Genomic DNA, 21,510 nt, shown 5'->3' with positions numbered 1-21,510 from the left:
ATGGCTTCCCTGGTGATCCAGGGCTCCACCACCAATATAGCTTACCTGGTGGTTTAGAGTGGGCCAAACATAATGACAAGACAAATAACATTTATATTGCGCTTTTCTCCTTGCGGACTCAAAGCGCCAGAGCAGAGCAGCAGCCACTAGGGCGCGCTCTATTGGCAGTAGCAGTGTAAGGGAGACTTGCCAAAGGTCTCCTACTGAATTAGTGCTGGCTTACTGAACAGGCAGAGCCGAGATTCGAACCCTGGTCTCCTGTGTCAGAGGCAGAGCCCTTAACCATTACACCATCAGCCAACTGCCAACTAATGCAAAGTGGGGAAACGACTTGGGGGCCAAATGTAATGGCTCTGAGGGCCAGATTTGGCCCGCGGGCCGGAGTTTGCCATGTATGGTGTAGAACCAGCCCTGGAAAGGTGCCTTCCTCAGCCCCATCTTGTGCCTTCACACCTGCCCCTCTCTCCTCAGACTCCAGGCCCTCACCCCCGTCCTTAGCCCATTCCCCAGTGCAGTGGCGTAGCTAATGAGCTGTGGGCCCCGATGCAAGTTTTACATGGGGCCCCCCAAGTACTCTATACATAACAATTGATACGGCGCACCAAAACCTGCCAATAGCAACTACAGTGTCAGAGGTGCAAGAAGGGGATGGGGAGCAGCTTGTTAATGATTACCACTATTCAAAGTATCTATAGAAGTAATTATTACCAGCACAGGACCAATAGAGAGCTAATACTGTAGTTGAGGAAGGGCCCTTCGGGGCCCCTCTGGCCCAAGGGTCCCGATGCGGTTGCTACCGCTGCACCCCCTATTGCTACGCCCCTGCCCCAGTGTATGCCTGTTACCTCCTCCCCCATTCCATATTCCAGCCCTTGCTGCACAGAACCCACCACTGACATCTCACAGCCTGTGAGACGTGAATCCCGCCTCTGCAGCGGTTGCCATGGCAGCAGGACGCCGCTCTTCCCAGCAGCGCTCGGGCTCCGTGGCGTCACTTCCGGCTCCGCTCGCGTGCAGCACGCTGTGGGTGGTCACGTGGTGTGCTTGTCCTTGGTCGGCGTGCGTTGTGTGATCATCATGGCTGCTCTGCTTGCTGGAGCTCGGCTCGTCCTCCGCCGGGGAGTGCGCTTCCTCCCGGCCGGTGCTCCGCTGCGGCTCCCCGCTCTGCCGGCCAGGTGCGTGACTCTCCCGCCCCCTGTATGGGCGAGCCCGGGCGTCCTGCCTGCCCCGGTGTGATGTGCTTGTCTGTCCTCTGTCTATGGGGGAACCTGTCATGTCCCCTGCATGCCTGTATGGGGTATCCTGCTGTGTATTGTGCATGTCTGTCCTCTGTCTATGGGAGAACCTGTCATGTGCCCTGCATGCCTGTATGGGGTATCCTGCTGTGTATTGTGCATGTCTGTCCTCTGTCTATGGGAGAACCTGTCATATCCCCTGCATGCTCATGTCTGTCCTCTGTCACTGGGAGAACCTGTCATGTGCCCTGCATGCTCATGTCTGTCCTCTGTCACTGGGAGAACCTGTCATGTGCCCTGCATGCTCATCATATGGGGTTTCCTGCTGTGTATTGTGCATGTCTGTCCTCTGTCTATGGGGGGAGTCACCTGTCATGTCCCCTGCATGCTCATCATATGGAATCTCCTGCTGTGCATTGTGCATGTCTGTCCTCCGTCTATGGGAGAACCTGTCATGTCCTCTGCATGCTCATCATATGGGGTCTCCTGCTGTGTATTGTGCATGTCTGTCCTCTGTCTATGGGAGAACCTGTTATGTCCCCTGCATGCTCATCATATGGGGTCTCCTGCTGTGTATTGTGCATGTCTGTCCTCTGTCTATGGGAGAACCTGTCATGTCCCCTGCATGCTTGTATGAGAACTCCTGTTATGTATTGTGCATGTCTAACCTCTGTCTATGGGAGAAGTCACCATTCATGTGTCCTGTATGCTCATCATAAGGGATCTCCTGCTCTGTGTTCTTCATGTCAGTCCTCTGTCTAGGGGTAAAGTCACCAGTCATGTGCCCCGCATGGTTGTATGGAATATCCTCAGATGGATTAAAGGTTATCTGAGGTGAATTACATAAACTAGCTTTGCTTACCCGTGGCTTCTTCCAGCCCCTAGTGGTCATGTCTGTCCCTTGCCACAGCATTGGTATTCTCTCCTCTCATTGGCAGGCTCTGAAATATCGCTGACCTCCAGCGGGACGGCGTCTTATGCACATGCGCCCACGTCACCGGTAGCGTACTGCGCAGGGGCAATATGCTCCTGATGTTGTGGGTGCGTGCGCTGAAGTGACAGACATGACCATTAAGTAAAGCTATTTAATTCTGCTCGGATATCCTTTAAGATGTAATGGGGCCTGAGGCAAGGTAGTAGATTTGGGGGCTCCCTTTGTGGTACTTTTGGTAAGCTGACGTGAAGAGTGATCAAAGAAGGTCACAGGTGGGCTCCTTGACACTAGCTATGCCCCAAGCACCTGCCTAGGTTGCCTGGTGCATGATCCTGCGCTGGATCTCCTGCTGTGTATTCTGCAGGTCTGTCTATGGGCAAAGTGACCAACCATGTGTCTGCTGCTCTGCAAGTCATTGGCTGTCATTGCTGGAATAAAATGTTTGACTCATACCCCCAGAATGTTATCAGTTTTAGATGGTCGGGTTAAAGGTCACCTGAAGTGAGAGTTATAGGGACGCTGCCGTATTTATTTCCTCTTAAAGGGATACCTGGTAATAAAAAGCAGTTTAACTTACCGGTGCTTCTTACACCCCCTGCAGTTATCCTGTGTGTGTTCCATCCTTCCGGGACCCTCCAGTCGGCACTGGCGACCAGGGATGCTCACCAAGGTTAATCACGAGTAACCACGACTGATTACTCGTGATTCAAATAAGGGTTAATTGCTGCAGGTGCGGAGCTGGATGCGGTGGGGTTAATTACCCATAATGTCGCCGTCTGCCATGCGCGTCAACAAGATTGCAAGTGTCCTATTAGTCGTGTTGCAAGTCTCGCTTTGGAAGTGCGCCAAAGTGAGGCTTGCAATGGATGTTTGCAATCTAGGCTAGCTACACTTTCACCCCCAAGTCCAGAACACCCCCCCCCCCTTCGATCGCCACGGGCGATATTTACCTGGCCATGATCCCACAATGGCCGAAACTTCCGCCATAGCTTCAGGCGTTGCTTTGGCGGTGATCGGGCATGACGTCTGCCGTAATTGACGTCATGCGCAGTTCCGATCGCCACCATAGCGATCCATGGAGGCTATGGAGAGGCTGTGCGGCTCCGGGGGGGGGGCAGAACTGGCCGGTGGCGATCGGGGGGGGGGGGGTGATGTAGCTAGCCAAGTGCTAGCTGCACACCCCACAAAAATTTTATTTAAAAAGACCCTCCAGGGGCTGAGCAATCCACTGCGGCAGTAATGGACGAGCTGAGCTCGTCATTACCGCCAAGGTGGTTGAGCAATACCAGTTGCCTGGCTATCCTACTGATCCTCTGCCTCTAATACCATTAGCCATAGCCGCTGAACAAGCATGCAGCAGATCAGGAGTTTTTGACATTTTTGCAAATCTGACAATATTAGCTGCATGCTTGTCTCTCTTCAGGTTCCCTTTAAACGGAGCAGTGCATTTCAGCGCTGCTAGATTTGGGCGCAGCCAGCGCCGCCATAGACTACAAAGGGATTCAGTCTATAGCGGCGGTCAGTGAGTAACGTCGGCTCCATCAGAAGACTGAGCTGAAGTTGCATAAAATCCACAATAATTCGGCCTCCTGCAATCGCTGGAAGCTGAATTATTTCATTCCCCACTATCCATGGCAGCCTGGAGGGGGACAAGTAATTAATACGGGCCGGACTTGTGCAGAAGCTGGATCAGCCATATACCGGATGAATCCTGCGCCCAAGTCTACCGGCGCCGATTTCAAATGTTCGCCCTTTAAAGCCCATTACATACTTTCCATGGGATTGAAGTTTGTTGTGCCGCAATATGGAGGTTCTGGACAGTACAGTAGTTGAGTTGAAGTACCAGAGATGGTCCATGACATACTAGTAATTCTGGCTAGCCTGAATGCTTAAAAAGTGGATCCGAAATAAACTTTTACTCATTGCATAATTGGGTTGCTTTCCTATGGTTTATAGGGCATTCCTCAAGCCAAATACTTTTTTGTTTTAATACTCTAATTCCCTATAAACTAAACAAGCAACGCCCACAGGTTTTCAGAGAGCCAAGGCACTTTCAGACAGTAGCAAGGGCTCATGGGAGCTCAGTCTGGGCAGGAGGAGGGGGAGGTATTACTAGCCAGAGATTTCAGAGGCAGAGGGGAGGAGGAGGGGGGATTAGGTTTTTTTTTGCTCAAGATACAGATAAGCCTGCCTCAGTGTAATGTTTACAAACAACATGGCTGCTGTCATTGTATCACAGGAAGAAATAATCATATTCTATTAAAGCTGTTTGCAGCTAGATTTGTTGTGTAAACTATCTAAACTTTAGATAAGATATATAGACAAGTTACTTGTTATAGTTCGTTTTTCATCTCGGATCTGCTTTAAACAGGACCTGAGACCAGAAGCGTCTCAAGTACCATACTTACCTGGGGCTTAGAGACTCCGTAACAAAAATTACATCCTGTTTTTTATCATCCTACAAGTTCCAAAAGCTATTCTAATGTGTTCTGGCTTACTGCAGCACGTTCTACTATCACCATCTCTGTAATAAATCAACTTATCTCTCTCTTGTCAGACTTGTCAGCCTGTGTCTGGAAGGCTGCCAAGTTCTTCAGTGTTGTGGTTCTGTGATGCATCTCCCCCCTCCTGGCCCCTCTATGCACACTGCCTGTGTATAATGATCTCTTGAGATACAAAAGGAAGGATGTATACAGCCTGCTTGTGTATGGATGTATTTTCTATGTGTGGATATATTGTACATCAACCTACTTCCTGTTTTGGTGGCCATTTTGTTTGTTTATCAACAAACTTTTTAAAACTGTTTTTAACCACTTTTAATGCGGCGAGGAGCGGCGAAATTGTGACAGAGGGTAATAGGAGATGTCCCCTAACGCACTGGTATGTTTACTTTTCTGCGATTTGAACAATACAGATTCTCTTTAACCACTTGAGGACCCACCCTTTACCCCCCCTTAAGGACCAGCGCTGGTTTGATTGATCTGTGCTGGGTGGGCTCTGCAGCCCCCAGCACAGATCAGGGTGCAGGCAGGGAGATCAGATTGCCCCCCTTTTTTCCCCCCTATGGGGATGATGTGCTGGGGGGGTCTGATCTCTCCTGCCTGCTGTGGGTGGCGGGGGGGGCACCTCAAAGCCCCCCTCCGCGGCGAAATTCCCCCCTCCCTCTCCTACCTGCTGCCTCCCCCGGTGATCGGGGCTGCACAGGACGGCTATCCGTCCTGTGCAGCCAGTGACAGGACGTCCCCTGTCACATGGCGGCGATCCCCGGCCGCTGATTGGCCGGGGATCGCCGATCTGCCTTACGGCGCTGCTGCGCAGCAGCGCCGTACAAATGTAAACAAAGCGGATTATTTCCGCTTGTGTTTACATCTAGCCTGCGAGCCGCCATCGGCGGCCCGCAGGCTATTCACGGAGCCCCCCGCCGTGATTTGACAGGAAGCAGCCGCTCGCACGAGCGGCTGCTTCCTGATTAATTAGGCTGCAGCTGGCGACGCAGTACTGCGTCGCTGGTCCTGCAGCTGCCACTTTGCCGACGCACGTTATGAGTGTGCGGTCGGCAAGTGGTTAAAGCGGACCCAAACCAAACTTTTTTTTTAACTCAAATATTTTGTTGCACCACTCTAACACGTACAAAGATAAACACTCCTTCAAGCCTATGAGCATTTCAGTGCATGCTTTTCACCCTTCTCTTTTCATAACTAGGATTATACAGGTGGCAGCCATTACTTCTGAGCTTATTAGGAGGTTTTAGATCATGGGTTTGTTTGTCATCAGCTACCCTCCCTCACAGGGGCGTCGTCTATGTGAAATCTCACACAAGCTGAGATCACCTCCCCTGTGACATCAGTAGCAGCCTGTGTTTTGTTTTTTATCTCCTCCACCAGTCTGCCGGATTCTGTCCCGGCAATATGAAAAGAAGGGAGCGGCTCCTCCAATAAATGTAAAATATTTTATATTTGTCATCATGCAGCTGAAAAAACGCTGTTATTATTATAAGTTAGAAAATAGATTTTATTTCTGAAATCTTGTATTTCTAATTTGGGTCCACTGTAAGCCCTCTTTAGGCCACTCGGGGAGCGTGCCGGGCTGCGCATGTGCGATGAAGCGCAACTCGCCAGCCTTTACGGCACTATTGTGGGTGACAGGAGCCTGCAGGCAAAGGACGAGTGGCCTCAAGGGGGCATAAGGAAGCCCCAGGTAAGTTTGGAACCTGAGAAGCTTCTTGTGTCAGGTGCTCTTTAAAGAACAAGTGAAACCCATGTCCATCTCTAGTTGGCACCATTGTTTTGAAAACTCAGTTTCAAGCTCCATCTAGGTCACTGTCAACATGTAGTGTGAATCTATATATATAATAGACTAAGTGCCTCAACCTTCAAACAAGAAGTACTTTGCATGAGAAAATTTATGCGTGCTCAAACACCAAGTTTAAGGCTTCTTTTTCACGGACTGTTGAGCTGTGTGCTCAGCGAGCAGTTACCAGGCAGCAGCGAGCAGTTACCAGGCAGCAGCGAGCAGTTACCAGGCAGCAGCGAGCAGTTACCAGGCAGCAGCGAGCAGTTACCAGGCAGCAGCGAGCAGTTACCAGGCAGCAGCGAGCAGTTACCAGGCAGCAGCGAGCAGTTACCAGGCAGCAGCGAGCAGTTACCAGGCAGCAGCGAGCAGTTACCAGGCAGCAGCGAGCAGTTACCAGGCAGCAGCGAGCAGTTACCAGGCAGCAGCGAGCAGTTACCAGGCAGCAGCGAGCAGTTACCAGGCAGCAGCGAGCAGTTACCAGAGTTTGAGAGCCATTTCACTGCCTATTCACAGTCCATGGAAAAGAGGCCTTACCCTAGCAAGTCTGACATTGCAAATCTGGCCTAATTGGCTATTCATGAGACAATGCTCATGCAAATGCATGCACAAACCAATACCACAAAGCGGTCACCCTGCTACATGCTACATTAGCACTATCCGGCTTAGGGCTGGTGCACACCGAGCGGCTTTTTCAGCGTTTCTGCAGCCGCTTGGTCAATGTATCTCAATGGGCTGGTGCACGCCAGAGCGGGAGGCGTTTTGCTGAAACGCATACTCCCGGGGTGAGGCATTTTTTGGATTGCGGGTGCGTTTCTGCCTCAATGTTAAGTATAGGAAAAACGCAAACCGCTCTGAAAAACGGCACTTCAGAGCGGTTTTGCAGGCGTTTTTGTTACAGAAGCTGTTCAGTAACAGCTTTACTGTAACAATATATGAAATCTACTACACCAAAAACGCTTTACAAAACCGCAAAATGCTTGGTGAAATGCTACAGAAAAATAAGAAAAAGCGTTTCCAAATCTGCTAGCATTTTGCGGATCTGCTAGCAGTTTTTGGTGTGCTCCAGGCCTCTAGGAGCGCCACGGGGAGGATTCCCAATGCCCCCTTTTTATACAACTGGGGGGACCGCAGGGTCCCAGGCTCTCTCACTGCCTGGAAACCACAGCGGCACCCCGGAGGGGGAGGCTGGGTGACGTGGACGACCCCCCCCCCCCCCAAGTGTGGCCAGCGCCGGGAAGAGCCGTCTGCACCCACCTCCCAATATTAAAAACAGGCACTTACCTTAACGTCCATTGCGTTCTGCTGCATGCGCATTAATTTGGGGGCACCACATGAGAAAGGAGAGAAGCATGGGTCACCCCGAGCTTTAGAGCTCAGGGCTGGCTCACATACAGCACTCCAGAGGGGGGGGGGGGGGGGAGGACAGGCGCACTCACTCCAGGGTTCACACCACCGGAGCAAGCCATCCACCACCTGCCTCTAAAGGATACAAACTGCACAAAATGCTTTCCATGAGAAAATGAATGCGCATGTAGCAGAACCCAATGGACGTTAAGGTAAGTGGCTGTTTTTAATATTAGGAGGTGGGTGCGGACGGCTCTCCCCAGCGCTGGCCACGCTTGGGGGGGGGGGGGGGGGGGGGCGGCTGCGCCACCCAGCCTCCCACTCCGGGGTGCCGCTGCGGTTCCCAGGCAGCGAGAGAGCACTTTGCAGTATTGGTTTTTTGACCCTGCATAGTTTGGCATGCGAAAGCAAATGCATATTTGCATGAGCATTGCCTCATGAATAGCCAATTAGGCCGGATTTGCAAAGCCAGACTTGCTAGGGTTAAACTTGGTGTTTGAGCACGCATACATTTTGTCATGGAAAGCCTACTTCTTCTTGCTTCAAGGTTGAGGCACGTACTCTATTAGATAGATAGATAGATGCGGCGTATGCTACGACGCGGGTTGGCTAGTAGTACATATTAAAGCAGTAGGTTTAGCCATAATATGCCAGGGAAAAAACGTATGTTTGTAGATAAATACTTGATCTACTTACATAACACATGTATTGTACTGACCACATTTTGATTTCAGTGAACGTGATATAGTAAATGAAGAGAATTCTGTTCCTGGTGGGAACCATGTCTTTTGCCCACAGTTTTGACTAAATCCTGATGTCATTTCTGCCCTTAACTTTTTTTTCTTTTTTCCTCCAATCGCTGAGTCACCTCAGCCTTGCTTGTAAAGACAAGTGAACAGGGGATCGTGTTTCAGATAAGCAGCTAGGCAGGGAAATAAAGGGAAGAGGAGGAATTTATTATAGATAAAAAGAACCCCCAGCATGCAACTGTTTGGCACTGACTACTAAAGGGCCAGTGCTCCATAAGTATGTGATAACTCCAAATCATAACAGCAGAAAAAGTTTTGAATGCAGGATTAGCATCTTTATCACTTAATACACTCAGACCAGTTGCTGTTGAAATTTGATTTTTTTATTGTGACAATCCTGCTTTAACTAAATAGCGGTAAAAGGAGCCCAGAGCAGACCTCGTGTACTTTTAAGACATGAAAATTGACCCCAGGAAGCGGCTTTGACTTTGAAACGCATTGTCCATAGAGTGCATATGAAAGCTACTTTTTTAAACCCTACCTTGTCTAATATCTACTGGAGGGTAGGACCTCTTTTCCTAACCTTCTTGATATACTAGACTGCTGAATATACACAACCTAGTTCTTCTCTTATGTCATACTAATGCAAATAATTTTTCTTTTGGGCATCTCCTATGCTATACAAGTTGTACTAGTTCACCCCAAACCAGGGGACCCACCCTCAGGAGCAGCACAAGGGCGTGAATTTTTGGAGCCCCTACTGTGCCTCTATACCCTTCCTGAGAATCCCCCATGAAAAGATGGATTAGTCCAAAGCCTGTTGGTTCTGTTTGATTTCTACTTCCTACTGTGACAGCAACATAGGAGAAAAGTAATTTATGGCTCAGAAGCTAAGCCGCGACCCACCTGGGTTGCAGCTTAGCTTCTGATTGGCGGAAGATATGGAGGCGGAGGGAGCTGCGCTATGGGGAGGCGATGCTTGAGAACTTTATTGATAGGCTCAGAGGTAAACAGTAGGCTAGCGACAAGCATATTTTCGGGGGGGGGGGGGGGGGGACTATAGAGAGACACAGAGGCATGTCATTGCGCACGTGACATGCCTCTGGGTCCTCTTAACAAGACTCTGAAGTGTCATAAAATTCAGGTTTTTATTTTAAAAATCTCTTTAACATCATTGCGCTAACTAAAACGCCGCATCCCCACGGCTGAACACGAAATCGCCCCAAACTCCCCAGCAAAAATCCACAACTTTCTTGATCGTGGATTTTGCTGCCCAGGGAGGCAGAGCTTTCAGCTGCAGATCTGCCTCCATGCGCATCAATCCACACATATCTTCGCCTCTCCCCGCCCCTCTCAGTGAAAGAAGATTGAGAGGGGTGGAGGCGGAGATCCGCGCTGATGGACTCGTGTAGAGGCAGAGCTGCAGCCCAAAGCTCTGCCTCTTCACGGAAGCACTCCCCGCAGTGTGTCCTGGGGAGTTTGGGGGGATTTAGTGAGTGTGCAGCTGCGGGGATGTGGCATTTTAGTTAGGGCAATGAAATTTAAATTTTATGAGACTTCAGAGTCTCTTTAAGATTTTATACATCCGCCTCGGGTTCTGATTAAATGATGGCTGCTTTTAGAAGGAAAAGTCAGCATGTTTTTGACCGCAAATTTCAGAAGAAACATGCAGAGTTTCATACATGCTGAGCAGTGCTGTAGAGTCGGTACAAAAATTATCCGACTCCTCAGTTTTTGAAACCACCGACTCCAGGAACCCAGAATTGTTCCGACTGACTCCACAGCCCTGATGCTGAGTCTAGGGATAGAAACTGAAAGTGATGTATGGAGGGTGTAACTACAAGGAGGGCTTTCAGCCATCACTGCCATATTCCGCCCGCACCACCAAAAAGTTGTGATTGATTTACCTTGGGCTTCTTATAGCCCCTGGCAGTTTATCAGGTCCTTGCTGCTTTCCCTACCCTCAGCTTATATTCGAGTCAATCACTTTTTCCTCCTTTTTTAGGTAAAAGTTGGGAGGTCGGCCTATACTTGGCTTATACTAAAGTATATACAGTTAATATGGCAGCCTCCATATCCCTCTTGCTTCAGTTTTCCTTTAACCCCCTTGGCGTTATGATTCTTTCCGGATTTTAGGGTCTCAAAGGGTGCAAAAAAATAGGAAAAAAATTGCCAGGGAGATCTGTAGCAGTTTTACAATCACTCACCTCCCTGGTTCCAGCGCTGCAGTTTTCCCTCCTTCCCCCGGGTGGCGCTGCAACTCTAAAGTGAAGTTGCCGGCTGTTGTCATGACGACAGCCGGCGATCTCACCAGGAGGAAGCAGAGCCCCGGAGGAGGGGAATAAGAATGGCGGCCAACGTTGGGATCCCCTGGGAGGTATGTAGAAACGCCTGCTGCACGCTATACTCTGCACACAGCCTCCGGCGGCTACCCCGAGCAGAGGTCGGGATTACCGCTCTTGGCTGCAGTTTTTCGCCCCGACCCTAGCTCGGGATAACCGCCAAGGAGGTTCATATGAAAACTTGTAGTCTGCGGCTAGGCTCACAGTGGTCAGTTGCATAACGCATGCCTTATGTGTTATGAGTGTGAACTGCAGGGGAGACTGGACATAGACTTTAACGCTGGGAATACACAATACGTTTTTTCAGTCGATTTTCCGTCTGATCGATTTTCAATTAGGTTTTCTGCTCGATTTCCCACTCTATTCTCATCTTTTCTTACCAATTTCCATTCACTTCTGTGAGAAATTGAGCGGTGAAACGATCGAAAGTTAGATCGGGCATGTCGAAAATTATCTATCGAACCATCTATCTGCCGAGAAAACGCAAGGTGTATTTCCAGCATAATACAAAGCCTACATGCAGCAAAGGTAAATAAAGTAATCAGTCACAATACAATACTGTGAACAGGCCCATAGAATTGTATGAGCAGTGAGTTGACATTATTCCGCAATCGTTCAGCAACGTAACTGACCACTGTGAACTGGGCCCCAGGGACACAAATGGAAGCAAAACTATAAAAACTGGTAATTTTATTGTTCTCACGCTACAAAGCATTATCTAAATGTCTATATAAATGTTTTTGTGTTTTTCGTGCTGTTTTGCAGGTGTCTCAGTAGCTCAGCAAGGCTGCACACTACTACAGCCGTACAAGAGGAGGCATCCACAGAACTGTTCTCACTCCGCTCAGCGGATCACACGCAGTCACGTGCAGAAGGCTGGACATTGCATGGCTTGGGGGTTAGCCTGAAAAAATCCGGACGGGTCAATACAGACCGCTTCCTTAAAACCTATGAAGAATCCTGCAAAGCAGGTAATAAATAATGCTCTGTATAGTAGAGTTCCAGTTATCGGGCATCGACTTGGATCGGCTGATGCTGGATAAGGATGCTTTCTGGATGCTTGAGACTCAATGTTAAAAATAGGCCTAACTAATACAGTGCTATACCCCACTCTATCCACTTAATCCACCACTGGAGTATATCTACGTCACAGGTGTCAAACTCCAGGCCTGGAGGGCCAGATCCATGCCAGTGTTTAGGATGGACTGAGACAGAGAGGAATGTGTTCTACCTGATGGACCACACCTCTCCTGATTCAGACCCATCAATTCATTTGAGCTGTGTCAAAAATGTGTGAGGATCTCGGCCCTCGTAGGACCGGTTTGACATACCTGATCTACGTCCTCAGTTTCTTCATCTAAGCCACGAGTCAGTAGATATACGTCTTGTAGCAGAAGCAGTGCTGTGCAGGATTGGGCTTGCTCCTGTGCACATTTCTGGCAGTATCTGATGCAGCACTAATTGGTGAATGGGAATACAGGTCCTTCTCAAAAAATTAGCATATTGTGATAAAGTTCATTATTTTCTGTAATGTACGGATAAACATTAGACTTTCATATGTTTTAGATTCATTACACACAACTGAAGTAGTTCAAGCCTTTTATTGTTTTAATATTGATGATTTTGGTATACAGCTCATGAAAACCCCAAATCCCTATCTCAAAAAATTTGCATATTTCATCCGACCAATAAAAGAAAGTGTTTTTAAATCAAAAAAAGTGAACCTTCAAATAATTATGTTCAGTTATGCACTCAATACTTGGTTGGGAATCCTTTTGCAGAAATGACTGCTTCAATGCGGCGTGGCATGGAGGCAATCAGCCTGTGGCACTGCTCAGGTGTTTTGGAGGTCCAGGATGCTTCGATAGCGGCCTTAAGCTCATCCAGAGTGTTGGGTCTTGCGTCTCTCAACTTTCTCTTCACAATATCCCACAGATTCTCTATGGCGTTCAGGTCAGGAGAGTTGGCAGGCCAATTGAGCACAGTAATACCATGGTCAGTAAACCATTTACCAGTGGATTTGGCACTGTGAGCAGGTGCCAGGTCGTGCTGAAAAATGAAATCTTCATCTCCATAAAGCTTTTCAGCAGATGGAAGCATGAAGTGCTGCAAAATCTTTTGATAGCTAGCTGCATTGACCCTGCCCTTGATAAAACACAATGGACCAACACCAGCAGCTGACATGGCACCACAGACCATCACTGACTGTGAGTACTTGACACTGGACTTTAGGCATTTTGGCATTTCCCTCTCCCCAGTCTTTCTCCAGACTCTGGCACCTTGATCTCCGAATGACGTGCAAAAGTTGCTTTTATCCGAAAAAAGTACTTTGGACCACTGAGCAACAGTCCAGTGCTGCTTCTCTGTAGCCCAAGTCAGACGCTTCTGACGCTGTTTCTGGTTCAAAAGTGGCTTGACCTGGGGAATGCAGCACCTGTAGCCCATTTCCTGCACACGCCTGTACACGGTGGCTCTGGATGTTTCTACTCCAGACTCAGTCCACTGCTTCCGCAGGTCCCCCAAGGTCTGGAATCGGTCCTTCTCCACAATCTTCCTCAGGGTCCGGTCACCTCTTCTCGCTGTGCAGCGTTTTCTGCCACACTTCTTCCTTCCCAAAGACTTCCCACTGAGGTGCCTTGATACAGCACTCTGGGAACAGCCTATTCATTCAGAAATTTCTTTGTGTCTTACTCTCTTGCTTGAGGGTGTCAATGATGGCCTTCTGGACAGCAGTCAGGTCGGCAGTCTTACCCATGATTGCGGTTTTGAGTAATGAACCAGGCTGGGAGTTTTTAAATGCCTCAGGAATCTTTTGCAGGTGTTTAGAGTTAATTAGTTGATTCAGATGATTAGGTTAATAGCTCGTTTAGAGAACCTTTTCAGGATATGCTAATTTTTTGAGATAGGGATTTTGGGTTTTCATGAGCTGTATGCCAAAATCATCAATATTAAAACAATTAAAGGCTTGAACTACTTCAGTTGTGTGTAATGAATCTAAAATATATGAAAGTCTAATGTTTATCAATACATTACAGAAAATAATAAACTTTATCACAATATGCTAATTTTTTGAGACGGACCTGTATATGTTCCCTGAGCTAATGAGAATAATTTTTACCATCATTTTCTCAGTTCATAGTGAAAAATCAACTCTGTAGCATTATTTCAGAATCAAATATCTTCACTATAAATTGAGAGGAACATAATCTAAGTTTTGTGATAAGCGGTAAGAATAGCCAAACAAAATGTGTTTTTTATCTACAGTAGCACTTCTTATTTTTAAACTGGAATTAGTAAAACTGTGAATTTTTTTTTTTTTTTTTTTTTTTTTTTTGAGTTCCATTAAAATGTACAGAAAACAAAATTGTTTAAGGGGAAAAATGGAATACAATGAAAGCCTAGTTTGTCTTGGAAAAAAAAATACACATTTCATTTGTGTCATAAGTAGGGATAAAGTTATTTTGGATTAAATAAGGACATAGCTAAACTGTCAAAACTACTCTGGTCCATAAGGGGGAAACAAGGTCTGGATGTGAAGTGGCTATATACACACCATGATCTCTGTATTATAGGCCCAGCTAATACAGCGCTATACCCCACTCTATATACACACCATGATCTCTGTATTATAGGCCCAGCTAATACAGCGCTATACCCCACTCTATATACACACCATGATCTCTGTATTATAGGCCCAGCTAATACAGCGCTATACCCCACTCTATATACACACCATGATCTCTGTATTATAGGCCCAGCTAATACAGCGCTATACCCCACTCTATATACACACCATGATCTCTGTATTATAGGCCCAGCTAATACAGCGCTATACCCCACTCTATATACACACCATGATCTCTGTATTATAGGCCCAGCTAATACAGCGCTATACCCCACTCTATATACACACCATGATCTCTGTATTATAGGCCAGCTAATACAGCGCTATACCCCACTCTATATATACACACCATGATCTCTGTATTATAGGCCCAGCTAATACAGCGCTATACCCCACTCTATATACACACCATGATCTCTGTATTATAGGCCCAGCTAATACAGCGCTATACCCCACTCTATATACACACCATGATCTCTGTATTATAGGCCCAGCTAATACAGCACTATACCCCACTCTATATACATACCATGATCTCTGTATTATAGGCCCAGCTAATACAGCGCTATACCCCACTCTATATACATACCATGATCTCTGTATTATAGGCCCAGCTAATACAGCGCTATACCCCACTCTATATACATACCATGATCTCTGTATTATAGGCCCAGCTAATACAGCGCTATACCCCACTCTATATACATACCATGATCTCTGTATTATAGGCCCAGCTAATACAGCGCTATACCCCACTCTATATACACACCATGATCTCTGTATTATAGGCCCAGCTAATACAGCACTATACCCCACTCTATATACATACCATGATCTCTGTATTATAGGCTAGCTAATACAGCGCTATACCCCACTCTATATACACACCATGATCTCTGTATTATAGGCCCAGCTAATACAGCGCTATACCCCACTCTATGTACACACCATGATCTCTGTATTATAGGCCCAGCTAATACAGCGCTATACCCCACTCTATATACACACCATGATCTCTGTATTATAGGCCCAGCTAATACAGCGCTATACCCCACTCTATATACACACCATGATCTCTGTATTATAGGCCCAGCTAATACAGCGCTATACCCCACTCTATATACATACCATGATCTCTGTATTATAGGCCCAGCTAATACAGCACTATACCCCACTCTATATACACACCATGATCTCTGTATTATAGGCTAGCTAATACAGCGCTATACCCCACTCTATATACACACCATGATCTCTGTATTATAGGCTAGCTAATACAGCGCTATACCCCACTCTATATACACACCATGATCTCTGTATTATAGGCCCAGCTAATACAGCGCTATACCCCACTCTATATACACACCATGATCTCTGTATTATAGGCCCAGCTAATACAGCGCTATACCCCACTCTATATACACACCATGATCTCTGTGTTATAGGCTAGCTAATACAGCGCTATACCCCACTCTATATACACACCATGATCTCTGTGTTATAGGCTAGCTAATACAGCGCTATACCCCACTCTATATACACACCATGATCTCTGTATTATAGGCCAGCTAATACAGCGCTATACCCCACTCTAAATACACACCATGATCTCTGTATTATAAGCCCAGCTAATACAGCACTATACCCCACTCTATATACATACCATGATCTCTGTATTATAAGCCCAGCTAATACAGCTCTATACCCCACTCTATATACACACCATGATCTCTGTATTATAAGCCCAGCTAATACAGCGCTATACCCCACTCTATATACACACCATGATCTCTGTATTATAAGCCCAGCTAATACAGCGCTATACCCCACTCTATATACACACCATGATCTCTGTATTATAAGCCCAGCTAATACAGCTCTATACCCCACTCTATATACACACCATGATCTCTGTATTATAGGCCCAGCTAATACAGCGCTATACCCCACTCTATATACACACCATGATCTCTGTATTATAGGCCCAGCTAATACAGCGCTATACCCCACTCTATATACACACCATGATCTCTGTGTTATAGGCTAGCTAATACAGCGCTATACCCCACTCTATATACACACCATGATCTCTGTGTTATAGGCTAGCTAATACAGCGCTATACCCCACTCTATATACACACCATGATCTCTGTATTATAGGCCAGCTAATACAGCGCTATACCCCACTCTATATACACACCATGATCCCTGTATTATAGGCCCAGCTAATACAGCGCTATACCCCACTCTATATACACACCATGATCTCTGTATTATAGGCCCAGCTAATACAGCGCTATACCCCACTCTATATACACACCATGATCTCTGTATTATAGGCCCAGCTAATACAGCGCTATACCCCACTCTATATACATATCATGATCTCTGTATTATAGGCCCAGCTAATACAGCACTATACCCCACTCTATATACACACCATGATCTCTGTATTATAGGCCCAGCTAATACAGCGCTATACCCCACTCTATATACACACCATGATCTCTGTATTATAGGCCCAGCTAATACAGCACTATACCCCACTCTATATACACACCATGATCTCTGTATTATATGCCCAGCTAATACAGCACTATACCCCACTCTATATACACACCATGATCTCTGTATTATAGGCCCAGCTAATACAGCGCTATACCCCACTCTATATACACACCATGATCTCTGTATTATAGGCCAGCTAATACAGCACTATACCCCACTCTATATACACACCATGATCTCTGTATTATAGGCCCAGCTAATACAGCACTATACCCCACTCTATATACACACCATGATCTCTGTGTTATAGGCACAGCTAATACAGCACTATACCCCACTCTATATACACACCATGATCTCTGTATTATAGGCCCAGCTAATACAGCACTATACCCCACTCTATATACACACCATGATCTCTGTATTATAGGCCCAGCTAATACAGCACTATACCCCACTCTATATACACACCATGATCTCTGTGTTATAGGCCCAGCTAATACAGCGCTATACCCCACTCTATATACATACCATGATCTCTGTATTATAGGGCCAGCTAATACAGCGCTATACCCCACTCTATATACACACCATGATCTCTGTATTATAGGCCCAGCTAATACAGCACTATACCCCACTCTATATACACACCATGATCTCTGTGTTATAGGCCCAGCTAATACAGCACTATACCCCACTCTATATACACACCATGATCTCTGTGTTATAGGCCCAGCTAATACAGCACTATACCCCACTCTATATACATACCATGATCTCTGTATTATAGGGCCAGCTAATACAGCGCTATACCCCACTCTATATACACACCATGATCTCTGTATTATAGGCCAGCTAATACAGCACTATACCCCACTCTATATACACACCATGATCTCTGTATTATAGGCCAGCTAATACAGCGCTATACCCCACTCTATATATACACACCATGATCTCTGTATTATACAGCTCTATACCCCACTCTATATACACACCATGATCTCTGTATTATAGGCCAGCTAATACAGCTCTATACCCCACTCTATATACACACCATGATCTCTGTATTATAGGCCCAGCTAATACAGCGCTATACCCTACTCTATATACACACCATGATCTCTGTATTATAGGCCCAGCTAATACAGCGCTATACCCCCCTCTATATACACACCATGATCTCTGTATTATACAGCTCTATACCCCACTCTATATACACACCATGATCTCTGTATTATAGGCCCAGCTAATACAGCACTATACCCCCCTCTATATACACACCATGATCTCTGTATTATAGGCCCAGCTAATACAGCGCTATACCCCACTCTATATACACACACCATGATCTCTGTATTATAGGCCCAGCTTATACAGCGCTATACCCCACTCTATATACACACCATGATCTCTGTATTATAGGCCCAGCTAATACAGCGCTATACCCCACTCTATATACACACCATGATCTCTGTATTATAGGCCCAGCTAATACAGCGCTATACCCCACTCTATATACACACCATGATCTCTGTATTATAGGCCAGCTAATACAGCGCTATACCCCACTCTATATACACACCATGATGTCTGTATTATAGGCCCAGCTAATACAGCACTATACCCCACTCTATATACACACCATGATCTCTGTACTATAGGCCCAGCTAATACAGCACTATACCCCACTCTATATACACACCATGATCTCTGTATTATAGGCCCAGCTAATACAGCGCTATACCCCACTCTATATACATACCATGATCTCTGTATTATAGGCCCAGCTAATACAGCGCTATACCCCACTCTATATACACACCATGATCTCTGTATTATAGGCCCAGCTAATACAGCGCTATACCCCACTCTATATACACACAACCATGATCTCTGTATTATAGGCCCAGCTAATACAGCGCTATACCCCACTCTATGTACACACACCATGAGCTCTGTATTATAGGCCCAGCTAATACAGCGCTATACCCCACTCTATATACACACCATGATCTCTGTATTATAGGCCCAGCTAATACAGCACTATACCCCACTCTATATACACACCATGATCTCTGTATTGTAAGCCCAGCTAATACAGCGCTATACCCCACTCTATATACACACCATGATCTCTGTATTATAGGCCCAGCTAATACAGCGCTTTACCCCACTCTATATACACACACCATGATCTCTGTATTATAGGCCCAGCTAATACAGCGCTATACCCCACTCTATATACACACCATGATCTCTGTATTATAGGCCCAGCTAATACAGCGCTATACCCCACTCTATATACACACTATGATCTCTGTATTATAGGCCCAGCTAATACAGCGCTATACCCCACTCTATATACACACCATGATCTCTGTATTATAGGCCTAGGTAATATAGCGCTACACCCCACTCTATATACACACCATGATCTCTGTATTATAGGCCAGCTAATACAGCACTATACCCCACTCTATATACATACCATGATCTCTGTATTATAGGCCCAGCTTATACAGCGCTATACCCCACTCTATATACACACCATGATCTCTGTATTATAGGCCCAGCTAATACAGCGCTATACCCCCCTCTATATACATACCATGATCTCTGTATTATAGGCCCAGCTAATACAGCGCTATACCCCACTCTATATACACACACCATGATCTCTGTATTATAGGCCCAGCTAATACAGCGCTATACCCCACTCTATATACACACCATGATCTCTGTATTATAGGCCCAGCTAATACAGCGCTATACCCCACTCTATATACACACCATGATCTCTGTATTATAGGCCCAGCTAATACAGCGCTATACCCCACTCTATATACACACCATGATCTCTGTATTATAGGCCCAGCTAATACAGCTCTATACCCCACTCTATATACACACCATGATCTCTGTATTATAGGCCCAGCTAATACAGCGCTATACCCCACTCTATATACACACCATGATCTCTGTATTATAGGCCCAGCTAATACAGCGCTATACCCCACTCTATATACACACCATGATCTCTGTATTATAGGCCCAGCTAATACAGCACTATACCCCACTCTATATACACACCATGATCTCTGTATTATAGGCCCAGCTAATACAGCGCTATACCCCACTCTATATACACACCATGATCTCTGTATTATAGGCCCAGCTAATACAGCACTATACCCCACTCTATATACACACCATGATCTCTGTATTATAGGCCCAGCTAATACAGCGCTATACCCCACTCTATATACACACCATGATCTCTGTATTATAGGCCAGCTAATACAGCGCTATACCCCACTCTATATATACACACCATGATCTCTGTATTATAGGCCCAGCTAATACAGCGCTATACCCCACTCTATATACACACCATGATCTCTGTATTATAGGCCAGCTAATACAGCGCTATACCCCACTCTATATACACACCATGATCTCTGTATTATAGGCCCAGCTAATACAGCGCTATACCCCACTCTATATACACGCCATGATCTCTGTATTATAGGCCCAGCTAATACAGCGCTATACCCCACTCTATATACACGCCATGATCTCTGTATTATAGGCCCAGCTAATACAGCACTATACCCCACTCTATATACACACCATGATCTCTGTATTATAGGCCCAGCTAATACAGCGCTATACCCCACTCTATATACACGCCATGATCTCTGTATTATAGGCCCAGCTAATACAGCACTATACCCCACTCTATATACACACCATGATCTCTGTATTATAGGCCAGCTAATACAGCGCTATACCCCACTCTATATACATACCATGATCTCTGTATTATAGGCCCAGCTAATACAGCGCTATACCCCACTCTATATACACACCATGATCTCTGTATTATAGGCCCAGCTAATACAGCGCTATACCCCACTCTATATACACGCCATGATCTCTGTATTATAGGCCCAGCTAATACAGCACTATACCCCACTCTATATACACACCATGATCTCTGTATTATAGGCCAGCTAATACAGCGCTATACCCCACTCTATATACATACCATGATCTCTGTATTATAGGCCCAGCTAATACAGCACTATACCCCACTCTATATATACACCATGATCTCTGTATTATAGGCCCAGCTAATACAGCTCTATACCCCACTCTGTATACACGCCATGATCTCTGTATTATAGGCCCAGCTAATACAGCGCTATACCCCACTCTATATACACACCATGATCTCTGTATTATAGGCCCAGCTAACACAGCACTATACCCCGCTCTATATACATACTATGATCTCTGTATTATAGGCCCAGCTAATACAGCACTATACCCCACTTCATCATGACTTGTTACCACTGTGCAGGGTGGTGGTGGTGGTGTAATGGTGTGGGGGATGTTTTCTTGGCACACTTTAGGCCCCTTAGTGCCAATTGGGCATCGGTTAAATGACCTCGGGCTACCTGAGCATTGTTTCTGA

The 21,510-nt window shown here is 46.2% G+C and overlaps 1 protein-coding gene across 1 annotated transcript in view; it reads left to right on the top strand.

Moving 5' to 3' along the window:
- Window positions 1–1,011: 1,011 nt before the first annotated feature.
- The window catches only part of LOC137504870 (leucine-rich PPR motif-containing protein, mitochondrial-like), a 92,916-nt gene continuing 72,417 nt past the window's right edge, over window positions 1,012–21,510 (top strand). Inside the window, exons 1-2 of the mRNA XM_068233465.1 lie at window positions 1,012–1,175; window positions 11,663–11,868. Coding sequence (XP_068089566.1) covers window positions 1,078–1,175; window positions 11,663–11,868 — 304 coding nt within the window. The 5' untranslated portion in view covers window positions 1,012–1,077. The remainder of the gene's footprint in view (window positions 1,176–11,662; window positions 11,869–21,510) is intronic.

Source organism: Hyperolius riggenbachi, chromosome 4 (assembly GCF_040937935.1).
Source record: "Hyperolius riggenbachi isolate aHypRig1 chromosome 4, aHypRig1.pri, whole genome shotgun sequence".
In the NCBI taxonomy this organism is placed as follows: Eukaryota; Metazoa; Chordata; class Amphibia; order Anura; family Hyperoliidae; genus Hyperolius; species Hyperolius riggenbachi.
The sequence above is the reverse complement of the archived record's forward strand: the minus strand, read 5'-3'. Positions and strand labels throughout refer to the sequence as shown.